The sequence below is a fragment of the Oryx dammah genome, unplaced genomic scaffold (genome assembly GCF_014754425.2).
Source record: "Oryx dammah isolate SB20612 unplaced genomic scaffold, SCBI_Odam_1.1 HiC_scaffold_12, whole genome shotgun sequence".
Lineage (NCBI taxonomy): Eukaryota > Metazoa > Chordata > Mammalia > Artiodactyla > Bovidae > Oryx > Oryx dammah.
The window spans coordinates 52070970-52086068 of NW_024070196.1; the positions used below are offsets into that span (position 1 = coordinate 52070970).

Genomic DNA, 15099 nt, shown 5'->3' on the forward strand with positions numbered 1-15099 from the left:
ACCTTCAATCTTTCCCAGCATCAGGGTCTTTTCAAATGAGTCATCTCTTAGCATCAGGTGGACAAAGCATTGGAGTTTCAGTTTCAGCATCAGTCCTTCCAATGAATACTCAGGACTGATTTCCTTTAGGATGGACTGGTTGGATCTCCTTGCAGTCCAAGGGACTCTCTTCATGTGTCAAAGGCATAAAATTGGGCTGTCCACTCTGTGCATCTCTAACGTAACTGCATGTGTGCACGCTCTGTCGTGTCCGACTCTGCAGGACCCTATGGACTGAGGCCCGTTAGGCTCCTTTCTCCATGGGATTCTCCAGGCAAGAATACTGGAGTGGGTTGCCATGCCCTGTTCCGGGGGATCTTCCCGACCCAGGGATCGAACCACTGTCTCTTACTTCCCCTGCATTGGCAGGAGTGTTCTTTACCACTAGCGCCACCTGGGAAGCCCAGGTGTAATGTAACTGCAGCTGTAATCCACGCGGGACTGTGGGATGACTTTTCAGAGACCCTCCTAGAGCTGAGAACCTGACCGAGAGAGGCAGGGCTGGTACAGCCTGGAGACAGCTCTGCACCAACCCAGAGCTGGGCCATCAGAGAGCATGCAGCAGATGCCACAGGAGGTGATGTGAGTCTTCTTTTTCTTTTCTTTTTTAATATTATTACTGGTTTGCTTCTAAAATTACCAGTCACAAAATTAAAAGTTTTTTTTTCTTTTTAAATCACAGGTATGCTCTCAAATGGTTATTTTGTTTCTGCTGGCCTCAGCTTTCCTCTCAGAGTATAGGTGTGAAATCACCCAAAACTAAGGACACTCCTTGAAGTGGGAAGGTGACACCTACATAACCCTGAATGTTGTTTGCTGGACCCCTTCTGTAACCTCACTGGTTCCTCTGTCCAGTCCCGGAGCTGACACTGGGAACTTGAAAGATTTATTTAACAAGGCTTTCCTCTTACTCCCTTATAAAGAGGAAATAACCCCGCTTTAATCTAATTCTAATCACTGGAAATCTTTACAGTAAAATAACAATAGCCAATAGTTGGGCTTCCCTGTTGGTTCAGACAGTGAAGAAACTGCCTGCAATGCAGGAAACCTGGGTTCCATCCCTGGGTTGGGAAGGTCCCCTGAAGAAGGGCATGGCAACCCACTCCAGGAGTCTCGCCTGGAGAATCCCCATGGACAGAGAAGCCTGGCGGGCTGCAGACCATGGGGTTCCAAACAACAGGACATAACTGAGTGACTAAGCACAGCTAATATTTACTAAATGCTTAGTATTTGCTAGGCACTAGGTAAAACCCTCTGCGTGTATTATTTCATTTTAACCCTCAGCCCCTAGTCAATAGCTGTGGGGGAAGAAGGCCTGCAGGAAAGGGATTTGCAGGCTCCAGACCAGCTGTTTCTCAAACACCTTTTTCCACATTCAACAAAAGCGCGTATTATGTGACCTTCATGCATCTCCTTTTAAACCAGGCAACACCCCTTCTGGGTTTAGAATGTCTGCCACAGGGACTTGGGACTTCCCTGGAGGCCTAGTGGTTAAGACCCTGAGCTCCTAATGCAGGGGGCATGTGTTCAATCCCTGGTCAGGGAACTAAGATCCTATGTGCCACGTAGCACAGCCAAAAAATAAATTAAAAAAAAAAAAAAAGCAATGTCTGCCACAGGGACTTAAGGTCAGCAACCAACTACCACTCCTATCAATAATAAAGGGTTGATAACTGTGCCAGGAGCTGTGCTCAATACTGTTGGGATCCCAGAGTACTTTGTTAAAGACATCTCTAATGAAGTATGACTGATCTGTTTGTAAGAAAAGATATTTGAGCAGCTAGAGGGCAAGGACCACCCTGTCTTACTTTTTTTTTTGTAGTAATTTTTGGTCACACAGTAGAGACTGTGCAATCTGAGTTCCCTGATCACTGGACCACCAAGGGGTTCCCTGCCTTACTCAGTTTTTTCCTGGTGGTGCCTAGCAGGGTGTCTGGTGCATTAGTAACATCCAGCAAAAATGTGTGTGGAATGAAGGAGCTGAAAAAGTAAATACAGAGTCCCCCGTGATTTGGCACATCCTACGGACACAAGGACACAATCTTTCCCACCCTCAATCTGTCAGGTCCCTCGTGAGAACCCCTTCAGGCAGGAGACCTGATTCGAAAAGTGGCTGTCACCATTCGGCTGAGATTCTGCCTTTTGTTGCATATCTCCAGTGCTGTTTAATGCTTCCCCTGGGCCATTACAAGGGCAAAGCATTTAGGATATTGGATATTTAGGAGCATTTAGGATAACTGGATAACTTAGACCTGATTACAAGGCCCTGGTGGCTCAGAGGTTAAAGCTTCTGCCTGCAATGTGGGAGACCTGGGTTCGACCCCTGCGTTGGGCAGATCCCCTGGAGAAGGAAATGGCAACCCACTCCAGTATTCTTGCCTGGAGAATCCCATGGATGGAGAAGCTTGGTGGGCTACAGTCCATGGGATTGCAAAGAGTTGGACGACTGAGCGACTTCACTCACTCACAAGGAAAACCAAGAAAACAAACAGTAGAGTTTACATCATTGGACTTACTAAATAATGTGCTGCAGTTCCCACGCTGCCTCACTGACGTGTCTGATCTGGTGTCCCAGCCTCTTTCCTGCCTCATCTTGCTCCATCCTAGTCCATCAGGTCAGAAACTGTATCACACTCCTTTCTACCTCAGGGCCTTTGCACATGCTGTTACCATTTATCTGGAATGCTCTTTTCCTTCCTGTTTGCCAGTCAGCATCTATTCATCTTTAGGCTTAGTTCAGATGTCACTTCCTCAGGGAAGCCTTCCCGGAACCCTCCACTCTTGACCTATGCCCCTACTGTACGCTGACACAGTAGCTCAAAGCTTTATTTTTCGTAGCACTTACCAGTTTTTCACAACCTATCTGCAGTTATTTGATTCAGATCTGTCTCTTCCACTAGGTGGGCATCCCTGGTGGCTCAGTGGTGAGGAACCCATCTGCCAAATCAGGAGACATGGGTTTGCTCCCTGAGTCAGGAAGGTCCCCTGGAGAAGGAAATGGCAACCCATTCCAGTATTCTTGTCTGGAAATCCCATGGACAGAGGATCCTGGGGGGGCCACAGTCCATGGGGTCACACAAGAGTTGGACATGACTTAACAACTAAACAATTTCCACTAGACTGTAAACAAAGATTGAGTCTGCTTTGCTCCCTGTTGTGTCTGCAGTGGCCAGGAAAACAATATTTAATGTGAGCTCAAATTATTTTGTCTCTTTGCTAGACCTCTTAAGCGTGCATTTGGCTGAGGACCCAAGGACCATTCTGGTTTTTAACCTACCTTGTCAGCTGTGGTTCTGATTAATGTGCCTGGTTTCTTAATCTGATTGTATTCATTGTTCTATATCACGTATGAAGTGGTTACTATGATGATTCTGTTTGGCCCAGAATAATGAACCTTTTTGAAATGGACCCCAACAGAATTGTCATCACACGGCTCAAGAGAAACAAAGATGCATGGCTTTGAAACAGCCACTGTAGCTACTGGTATCTAACCAGAGAAGAAAAATCTCAGGTCAAGGTCACCAAGAACAACTCCAGGATCAATGGTATACACAAAGTTCTGGGGCTTCCCTTGTGGCTTAGATGGTAAAGAACCTGCCTGCGAATGAGGAACCAGGTTCAATCTCTGGGTCGGGAAGATCCCCTGGAGAAGGAAATGGCCACCCACTCCAGTATTCTTGCCTGGAAAATCCCAAGGACAGAGGGGCCTGGTGGGCTACAGTCCGTATTGTCACAAGGAGTCAGACACGACTGAGTGATTAACACACACACACACAAGGTTCTAAACCTCAGCCACGTTTCCTGAAATAAACCAAGCTTACCCCATAGTGACCCTCAATCCTTTGCATTTTATTAGCACTTTTTAGGTAAAACTGTTAAGTATTATCTTGTATTCAGAATTTCAGTATTATCTTTATTCAGAATTTCTTTCTTTTGGGTTATTTCTATTTAATAGATCTGTTCACAAACTCTAAAAATACACTTCCATCAGTCTCTTTTGAAGGCCGAGATAATTTCTGGCAGGCAAATTATAGTACAATTCAGTTGCCTCCTTTTTTGGCCACTCTGCATGGCCTATGGGATCCTACTTCCCCAGTTCAGTTCAGTTGCTCAGTCGTGTCCGACTCTTTGTGACCCCATGGACTGCAGCATGCCAGGCTTCCCTGTCCATCACCAACTCCCGGAGCTTGCTCAAACTCAAGTCCATTGAGTTGGTGATGCCATCCAACCATCTCATCCTGTCGTCCCATTTTCCTTCTGCCTTCCATCTTTCCTAGCATCAGGGTCTTTTCAAATGAGTCAGTTCTTCACATCACATGGCCAAAATATTGGGATTTCAGCTTCAGCATCAGTCCTGCCAATGCATATTCAGAACCGCTTTCATTTAGGATTGACTGGTTTGATCTCCTTGCAGTCCAAAGGACTCTCAAGAGTCTTCTCCAACACCACAGTTGAAAATCTTCAATTCTTCGGCGCTGAGCTTTTTTTAATAGTCCAACTCTCACATCCATACATGACTACCGGAAAAACCACTTCCCCAACCAGGAATCAAACCCTCACCCTTGGCAGTGAAAACAGAGTCCTACCCACTGGACTGCCAGGGAATTCCCCTCTCAAGATGAAATATATTGATGACAAAATATAAAGGCTGAAATCTAGTTTTATCTTGTAACCAAAGGCTGCCTCTCTTTCATAGAAATTGCTTATGGACTTAAATAACTAGGGTTGAGACAGATAAATTGATAACACTAAGGTTTCCATTTTTGAAATCATGTACTGTAATACACAAGAATGTGGATGGGTAAGAATAGGTATGGGTAGATACTATAACTCTATGAGCTAAAAGACATTTAGTTACAAAACAACTGGACTTTTTTCAAATCCTTCAGGTCCCTGAAATTGTTCTTAGCATCTCATCAGTGTTCTCTCTTTTCACTAGGTAAGTTGATGTGCAGCCGTGAACCTATCATGAAGAGAAGGAGAAAATTTAATATTTTGTTTCTCAGACAGAAAGTCGGCCTCTCCAGGGACATTTTGGGTTTCTAGCTTGGAGGCAATGGTTCACAGTCGACTCTACACAGCACCTTTCTCAGTTTGGCCCTGTATAAACCAGCCTAGCCTGGGAAGAGAGCAGGCGTTTATAAAGAACATAGCCAAACTTCGCCCAATTTCTCTTTTCAGCACCCTCATTAAAAAGGCTAAATGGGGTGGCTCCCCCACTCTCATGAAAATCATCTCTGAAGTAGCACTGAAACCTTTCAACAAAGGGGCTCTGATACAGCACAACAGAACTTTGATATCGGCAGTGCTTAAAAAAACTGCCTTCCCATTCCTCAGGAAATTAACTTGCCAGGTTTGGTTTCAAGAGAGTAACCTTCCTTATTTCGCTCCTGTGTCAGAAAAAGAAACCCCAAAAAACTATTTTTATTATTAAAAATATTTTTTATTGACTGAAGCTGATCATTATATTCTTTAAAAATTACTTTACAGGTTAAAACAGAAGTTTCAGTCTTCAAGGATTAAAAAAAAAAAATGCATATAAAACTTGATCTTCCAGCGAGCTTTGGTTTGTACAAGTTGATGGGACTACTACTGATCCAGACAAGAGGGAGCTCTGCTCAGCTTTTGGGACAGAAGGACCTCAACTGTCAGGAACCCAAGAGATAGTTTGCAGTTAAAAAGGTTTTATAACATATCACTTCATGGCTATTTACAGAGCCAAGTTCAGGGCTAAAACTACAAGGGAACAATATTTCTCATATATTTGGAGCTGACGCCAATAAGCTACTGGCTATAATGTAAATGTATGCACAGGTTTAAAAAAATCAGATGGCTAAAACAGCATTTTTTATGCATGGATTCTCTATTTGATGTTCACACTTTTAAAGAGCTTCTGGAGCATTTAACCAGAGTCAGCATCTTTATAGAGAAGGCTTTTTCTCTGTTAGCATAAATTCCAAGGTGGCATATTACATGTAATATACAATTAGGTCCCATTTCTTCCACATGAAAAATATTTCTTCCACATGAAAATGGCTAACCTGAAGACAAACAAGATACAGATGTTTAAAAATTAACTTTCGGTTTCAGCTCCCCTTTGGTATTAGATGTTGCTTACAAAGGATTACCATCCTCTTTTTGTTTTCAAGGCTAAGTATTAGGTATGGATGTCTGCTTCCTGCCTTCCACATGGATGAGAAATCAGCTTCTGTGGGAAGGAAACAGAGTTAATCAAATCAAAATCAATGGGCACTGGATGGTGTGCGATAAGCTCCCAGCTTCTAAAAAAAAAATGAACTATACAGTCTTGATTCTCAACAACATAAGGTCATGCGAACTATTATAAATATGAAGACTTCTCAGGAAAGAGAAAGAAGACAGGAAGAGAGGGCTGCTTACGCTTGGTGCGTTCACAATCGTAAAAAATGTTCTTATGCTTAAGTGGAAAACAACTGAGATGATTTTATATTTTAACTTATCAAACTGGCTTCTAAAGAAACTTGGCATAGGAAATGAAGGTTCGATAGAAGGAAACACAAATCAAGAAAGTGCTTCCTGGGTCAATAAGCCCTTTTTAGAAGACTCGAAACCCCATGGAAAGACTTCTTTCCAGACAGACATTCGGATGAAATGCTGACATGGGAGTTTGAAAGCTATATGCATTCACTTCTTTAGGCTTAAAATTCTAGGTACTGAGAACAAGAACTTTTTGATCTGCATTTCTCTTATAAGTAACTGACATTTGACTCTGATTAAATTTACAAGGTGTGTATAAATAGGTCAGGCAAAAGAGAAAGGACTACAGGTCAAACTCATTGCCGTGCTTCTAGATTATCAACGTTCCCAAGTTACTTATTAAATATAAATATAAAGTGAGATAAGGAAAGGTGACTTACCCACGATCACAATGAACACTGAAGTTAACTTTTGTTTTCTTCAGTTACCGAGAGGGGTATTTTTTTCAGCTGACTCTTCTGAGACTTCCATATTCTACAAAACAATTCCCAAATGAGTACCCAGGATGGAACAAGAAAATACTTAGGAGGACAATACACAAATACAGCAGAAATGCCTTTAAAAGACAGTAGGGAATTAATGAAATACAATGAAGCAATTTCATACAACCATCATCCATCTAGCCAACAAAGATGGACTGATTTCCTGCTCATGTGTGGGGCCCCTCTGTCTCTAAGCCTGCAGTTGGAATGTTCTATTTGCTTTACCGTATGCGTGTTATGGCTAAACCCTGGGAGTCAGCTAACGCCCAAATATAACTGGCTCTCTGTCAGCCTTAATATAGACTCTGTGGTGAGCCTGCAGTGAGGACAAGGGTCATCAAGAAGACTCCACAACTCTGAGCAACGCTTTAATTCAGCACAGTGCCTACTGAGGGCGTTAACATGGTTAGGTTTTGGGAAGATATTAAAAAAGAAGATGGAAAGAAGAGGAGGAGGATACTTGGAAAGACACTGGTAAACTCCAGTGGTGAACCTAGGCTTGCTCAGCCGCCTCATCTTAGCACGGGGCCAGCCTTTGAGCCACGTTAGGATTCTTCTCGGTGCTTCCAGACCCCTGGGCTCTTAATCACGCTGCTTTCCTCTCTACTGGGATAGCCTTCCTATGTATTTTACAATATGATGATACTAGCGGGGACTTCCCTGGTGGTCCAGTGGTTAAGACTCCACGCTTCCATGCCTCGCGGCACAGCCAAAAACAAATAAAATTTTTAAAATGATACTAAAATAAAATTTAAAAGATGATTCTGAAAGGGATCCATAGGCTTTTCCAGCCTGCCACAGACAAGGTTAAGAACCTTGACAGGTAATCCCAACAGCTGCCAACTACTGATGAGGGGACTGAGTCCTGTGTTCGGGTCAAAACTCCAACCTCAGTTTCAGGCTGAAACTAAAACCCACCCCACCCCACAGGAGGCCTGCTGCTGGTGGTGTGGCAGCTGTGCTGTCTCACTCATTCCTTTTTTTCCTCTATTTTTAAATTAATGTTTTTTAAAGAGCATGGTTTGAACATATACACATAGACAGATTCCTGTCCCCACCTCATATGTAGAATAGCACATGAACCTTTCAGGATCCTGTCTCCTTTCACTCACTAGTACATCCTGAAAAAGACCCTGATGCTGGGAAAGACTGAAGGCAGGAGGAGAAGGGGATGACAGAGGATGAGATGGTTAGATGGCATCACCAACTCAATGGACATGAGTTTGAGCAAGCTCTCGGAGTTGGTAATGGACAGGGAAGTCTGGTGTGCTACAGTCCATGGGGTCGCAGAGTCGGACACAACTGAATGACTAAACTGACCATCCTGGAAACATCTCCGCACCTAGGACCTTCCTATTCTGTCTCAGGGTAATATTCCATCAGGTGGACAGGCCACAGCTATTCACTCAGATTCTTCTTGCTGGACACTTAGATCAGTTCCTAACTTTGGCTGTTATAAAGCAATGCTGCCATGGGACTTCCCTGGTGGTCCAGTGGCTAAGACTCCACGCTCCCAGCGCAGGGGACCTAGGTTCGATCCCTCATCGAAGAATCTAGATCCCACAAGCTGCAACTAAGAGTTCATATGCCACAACTAAGACCTGGTGCAGCCAAATAAATGAATAAGTAAAAATAAATATTTTTAAAATAATAATATAAAAATAAAGCAAGGCTGCCATGAAAAACTTGTCCATATACCATTTTACATACACACAGCTGTATGTGAATGAGAGAGTCCCAAAGTGATGCTGCCAGGGCAAGTTTTAGACATCGACGGGTTCCTTGCCAGAAGGACGGAAGCACTTTGTGCTTCCCCAGCAATGTGAGAGTGCCTATTTCAGAGACAGGCTTTCAATTAAGACCCTTGTCTTTAGCGACAGATGGCAAAATCCTGGGGAAGCAGACAGGCTGCTCAGAACTTATCCTGCTTCCCTGCTGCAAAAATTAAGAATTTTTTACAAAATTATTTACTTTTTCTGTAACCAGCAATACTCCACTCAAAGGACCAGAGGGGCAGAATTTGCAAAGTGCATTGCCAAGTAGATTTCTGTTAGTTAAATTTTGCTTTCCCAACATCTCTAGAATCAGTGAATAATCCATTGGAAAATATATTACATCTGAAAGCAGTATTTTTGCCAACTAAATGATTATCTGATTCTAGCTGTGGGATGTTAAGCAAGAGATTTAATCACTTTCCCTCTCCTGTAAAAAGAATGGTTGTGATGAGATCTCTCTTCTGGCTCTTTCTAGCTCAAAAATTCTCTTAAACCAAGTTTTCACCAAACTTGAAGAGCTGTAGCATTTTTTCCATCTGCACCTGTGGTCACCCTTCTGCATTCTTCCTGAACTCTCCTACCAGCTCCATTCACGGTATTTACCAAGCATACTCTGTAGCAGGTATGGCCTGTGCTATACCGGGGGGTGGGGGCCAGGATGAGTGATGGAGGCTCCTAAAGGGGCTAAAGCGGGAGCAGAGACCCATGGACGTTCCCAGCTGTCATGTGCTGGGACATGCACTCTGACACACACACCCCAGCGGTGCTATGAGGACAAACGTGAGGGAGCTCCTGACTACATCTGAGAAATTAACCCAAAACCCCAAAGAGGAGGTTAAGAGAAGAACTGGAGGCCATGAGGGCAAGTAGAAGCTGTCAGAAGGATGATTCTGAAGTATAGTTGGTTCTGCTATGACAACTGTTTTGAAAACACGAATTTGTTCCAACTTATCTGATATATTTAAGAATGACTTGAGTTGTATGAGTTTGTTAATGCGTAATTTTTGTCCACAAGAAACCTAGGTGAACTGGGCTGGGTCACGTAGGAATATACCCACCCCTACTTCCAGACCCCTCCAACGCCCACCAGCCCTCGGCCCGGGGGTGTCATGAAACACATCCACACCTACTGCTACGACTTTCCATCCAGTCACCCTCCTTCGACCACTTTCCAGTGAGCCACAGGCTGCAACCTCTCCAACACCCAATGCTACCTGCAAACTTCAGGGCTTTTTCAGGGTAAAGTGCCACATTTATGGCAATATTTGTGTGTTTCTTAACTATTTAACATGCATAAAGCTGTCCTACCATTTAAATGTCCTTTTAAAGATGTGTCAGTGAAAAAGGTTTTGAGGCTATGCTCCTAATCCCATTTTCCCCATAAATTGTATGGTTTTTATTGGGCAGTTTTTGCATTGTGTGGTGATTTTTAGGAACCCATATGTTGCATTATGGCAGCTATAACTGTGGTTATCAAAATACTAAATAAGACTGTGATACAATAGTATATAGCCTTCTTTATTAGTGCATTAAATAATAAGGTCTAGCAGCAGGCCTAATGGTCTGTAATTCTGACACAGTACTTAGTGTACATGCTATTTAAAGATACCAATAATAACTGCAATGTGGTAGGAATCTGTTATTTCTACTAATGATAAGATCATAAGTAGCAGGTACGATGATGGCTTATTTCCTATATTCATAATTGAAGGAAGTGCTCTATTTCAATTAGAGTTAACAAAAATAACCTAATGTGTAATTTTTACCCCCTCTCCATCAAAATTTATGGGTCTTCTGAATTCTATTCAACAAACTCTGATGAAAAAATCTCTGCCCAACAAATCCACAAGGACAGAAAGCAGATGAACATCAGCCTGAAGCAGGGGGAAAGTAAAATGGGGAGTAACTGCCAGTGGGTGCAAGGTTCTTCTGGAATGATGAAAATGTGCTAAAGCTGGATCATGGTGATGGTTGCACAACTTTGTAAATATACTAAACCACTGAATTGTACACTTCTACATGGGGGAAGGTTATGGACAGGTGAACTATACCTCAATAAATGCTGTTAAAAACTTTAAAAACTCTTACCAGTACTTAAAAATGTTCTACCCCAATGTAAAGAAACAACTTCACTGATGCTGCAAAGATTTTGTCAAGAAAAAAATCTTCCTAGGAAATATCGACAACTCATATTTAAAATGGGCAAAGGACTTAAAGACACTTCAGGTTAGTGAAAAGGTTACTGAAAACTTGGTTTAAAAGAATTTTTGAGTTGGAAAGGTCCAGAAGAGAGATCTCATCACAACCATTCCTTTCACAGGAGAGGGAAAGTGATTAAATCTCTTGCTTAACATCCCACAGCTAGAATCAGATAATCATTTAGTTGGCAAAAATACTGCCTTCAGATGTCATATATTTTCCAATGTATTATTCACTGATTCTAGTGGAGGTGATAGAATTCCAGTTGAGCTATTTCAAATTCTGAAAGATGATACTGTGAAAGTGCTGCACTCAATATGCTAGCAAATTTGGAAAACTCAGCAGTGGCCACAGGACTGGAAAAAGTGTTTTCATTCCAATCTCAAAGAAAGACAACACCAAAGAATGCTCAAACTACCACATAGTTGAACTCATCTCACACACTAGTAAAGTAATGCTTGAAATTCTCCAAGCCAGGCTTCAGCAATACGTGAACCGTGAACTTCCAGATGTTCAAGTTGGTTTTAGAAAATGCAGAGGAACCAGAGATCAAATTGCCAACATCCGCTGGATCATGAAAAAAGCAAGAAAGTTCCAGAAAAACATCTATTTCTGCTTTATTGACTATGCCAAAGCCTTTGACTGTGTGGATCACAATAAACTGTGGAAAATTCTGAAAGAGATGGGAATACCAGACCACCTGACCTGCCTCTTGAGAAATCTGTATGCAGGTCAGGAAGCAACAGTTAGAACTGGACATGGACCAACAGACTGGTTCCAAAGAGGAAAAGGAGTCCATCAAGGCTGTATATTGTCACCTGCCTATTTAACTTATATGCAGAGCACATCATGATAAACGCTGGGCTGGAGGAAGCACAAGCTGGAATTAAGATTGCCGGGAGAAATATCAATAACCTCAGATATGCAGATGACACCACCCTTATGGCAGAAAGTGAAGAGGAACTAAAAAGCCTGTTGATGAAAGTGAAAGAGGAGACTGAAAAACTTGGCTTCAAGCTCAACATTCAGAAAACTAAGATCATGGCATCTGGTCCCATCACTTCATGGCAAATAGATAGGGAAACAGTGGCTGACTTTATTTTTGGGGGATCCAAAATCACTGCAGCCATGAAATTAAAAGACGCTTACTCCTTGGAAGGAAAGTCATGACCAACCTAGACAGCATATTAAAAAGCAGAGACATTACTTTGCCAACAAAGGTCTGTCTAGTCAAAGCTATGGTTTTTCCAGTGGTCATGTATGGATGTGAGAGTTGGACTATAAAGAAAGCTGAGCACAGAAGGATTGATGCTTTTGAACTGTGGTGTTGGAGAAGACTCTTGAGAGTCCCTTGGACCACAAGGAGATCCAACCAGTCCATCCTAAAGGAAATCAGTCCTGGGTGTTCCTTGGAAGGACTGATGTTGAAGTTGAAACTCCAATACTTTGGCCACCTGATGCGAAGAGCTGACTCATTGGAAAAGACCCTAATGCTGGGAAAGATTGAGGGCAGGAGGAGAAGGGGACGACAGAGGATGAGATGGTTGGATGGCATCACTGACTGGGTTTGGGTGCACTCCGGGAGTTAGTGATGGACAGGGAGGCCTGGCGTGCTGCGATTCATGAGGTCACAAAGAGTCGGACGCGACTGAACTGAATTGAACTGATTCACTGATTCTAGAGATGCTGGTAGAGCAGAGTACATAGGAGGAGAAGACACCTGAAGGGCCAAGGAGCACATGAAGTTGCTTGTCGTTAGCTTATCAGGAAAATGCAAATTAGTCAATGGCAGTGAGATGCTATGTCAAATATACTCGAATGGCTAAAATCAAACGGACTGACAAAACTGAGGCCAGGGACTTCCCTGGTGGGCCAGTGGTTAACACTCCACCTTCCAAAGCAGGAGACAACGATTTGATTGCTGGGTCCGGGAGGACTCCATACGCCACGGAGTAACTACTACTGAGCCTCAACTACTGAGCCAGCACACGAGAGCCTCTGCTTTGCAACAAGAGAAGCCACTACAATGAGAAGCTGGCACCCCACAAACAGAGAGTAGCGCCCCGCTCACCACAACCAGAGAAAGCCCGTGAGCAGCAACGAAGACCCAGTACAGCCAAAAATTAATGATTAAAAAAAAACCACGGTTGCGTGAGGCTGTGGAGAGCCTAGGTCTTTCATACAGGGCTGGGAGGGATGTAAAATGGTACCAACCAATCTGAAAAATGACTTGCCAGTTTATTAAAAATTTAAATACTATAACTAGCAATTCTACTTCTAGGTATTTAGCCTTAGAGAAATGAAGACATATGTCCATTTTAAAAAAAGGCTTGTGTGTGTGAAATGTTCACAGCTTTACTTATGATAGTCCAAAACTGGAAACAACCCAAATAGCCCATCAACAGGCAAATAAACAAACTGTGGTCTTTTCATACAATGGAATGCTAATCAGCAACAAAAAAGAGTGAAATACTGATAAACAGCAACACGTATGAATCTCAAAATAATTCTACTGAAAGAAGCTAGATAAGGAGTACAACCTGTAAGTCAGTCAGTTATTTGGTCACTTAGTTGTGTCCGACTCTTTGTGACCCCATGGACTGCAGCACGCCAGGCCTCCCTGTCCATCACCAACTCCCAGAGTTTATTCAAACCCATGTCCATTGAGTCAGTGATGCCATCCAACCATCTCATCCTCTGTCATCCCCTTCTCCTCCCAACTTCAATCTTTCCCAGCATCAGGGTCTTTTCCAATGAGTCAGTTCTTCCCATCAGGTGGCCAAAGTATTGGAGTTTCAGCTTCGGCATCAGTCCTTCCAATGAATATCCAGGACTGATTTCCTTTAGGATGGACTGGTTGGATTTCCTTGCAATCCAAGGGACTCTCAAGAGTCTTCTCTGTAACACCACAGTTTAAAAGCATCAATTCTTCGGCACTCAGCTTTCTTTATAGTTCAACTCTTACATCCATACATAACTCCTAGAAAAACCATAGCTTTGACCAGACAGACCTTTGTTGGCAAAGTAATGTCTCTGCTTTCTAATATGCTGTCTGCTGCTGCTGCTGCTAAGTCGCTTCAGTTGTCTCTGTGCGACCCCATAGACGAAAGCCCACCAGGCACCCCCCTCCCTGGGATTCTCCAGGCAAGAACACGGGGGTGGGACGCCATTTCCTTCTCCAATGCATCAAAGTGAAAAGTGAAAGTGAGGTCGCTCAGTCATGTCCAACTCCTAGGGACCCCACGGACTGCAGCCCACCAGGCTCCTCTGTCCATGGGATTTTCCAGGCAAGAGTACTGGAGTGGGTTGCCATTGCCTTCTCTGAATATGCTGTCTAGGTTGGTCATAAGGTAACAGTACAACCTGTATCACTGCATTTACATGAAGTTCTAGAACAGGCAAAACTATTCTCTAATGATAAAAGTCAAATCAGTAGTTGCCTAGGGTGGAGGTAGGGAAAGATTCACTCCAAAGACCATGAGGGAACTTTCTGGGATGATGGAGATGTTCTATGTCTTGAGAGGGATGTTGGTGGTGGTTGTTCAGTAGCTAAGTTGGTTCCAGTTCTTTTTTGACCCCATGGACTGTAGCCCGCCAGGATCCTCTGTCCATGGGATTTCCCAGGCAGGGATGCTGGAGTGGGTTGCCATTTCCTCCTCCAGGGGATCTTCCCAACCCAGGGACTGAACCCACGTCTCTTGCTTGGCAGGCAGATTCTTTACCACTGAGCCTAGTGTTTCCCAGGTGGCACTAGTGGTAAAGAACCTGCCTGCCAATGCAGGAGACATAAGAGACGTGGGTTCGATCCCAGGGTTGGGAAGATCCCCTGGAGAAGGGAATGGCAACCCTCCAACATTCTTATCTGAAGAATCTCATGGGCAGAGGAGCCTGGTGGGTTCTAGTCCAGTGGGTCACAAAGACTTGGACACGACTGAACCAACTTCGCACATATGCACGCCTGCATACAGGCATTAAGGGCTTTCCTGGTGGCTCAGTGGTAAAGAATCTGCCTACCAATGCAGAAGACGCGGGTTCAATCCCTGGTGCGGGAAGACCCCACGTGCTGCAGAGCAACCAAGCCCATGCAC

General features: G+C 43.5%; 1 protein-coding gene across 3 annotated transcripts in view; it reads right to left on the reverse strand.

The window, feature by feature from the left end:
• Nucleotides 1–3873: 3873 nt before the first annotated feature.
• CCDC62 (coiled-coil domain containing 62) overlaps nt 3874–15099 on the reverse strand; it is a 38855-nt gene continuing 27629 nt past the window's right edge. For all 3 annotated transcript variants that reach the window (XM_040250665.1, XM_040250664.1, XM_040250662.1), the window contains 2 exons: nt 6936–7029; nt 3874–6247 (listed from right to left, as the gene is read on the reverse strand). In XM_040250665.1, coding sequence (XP_040106599.1) covers nt 6976–7029 — 54 coding nt within the window. In that variant the 3' untranslated portion in view covers nt 3874–6247; nt 6936–6975. The remainder of the gene's footprint in view (nt 6248–6935; nt 7030–15099) is intronic.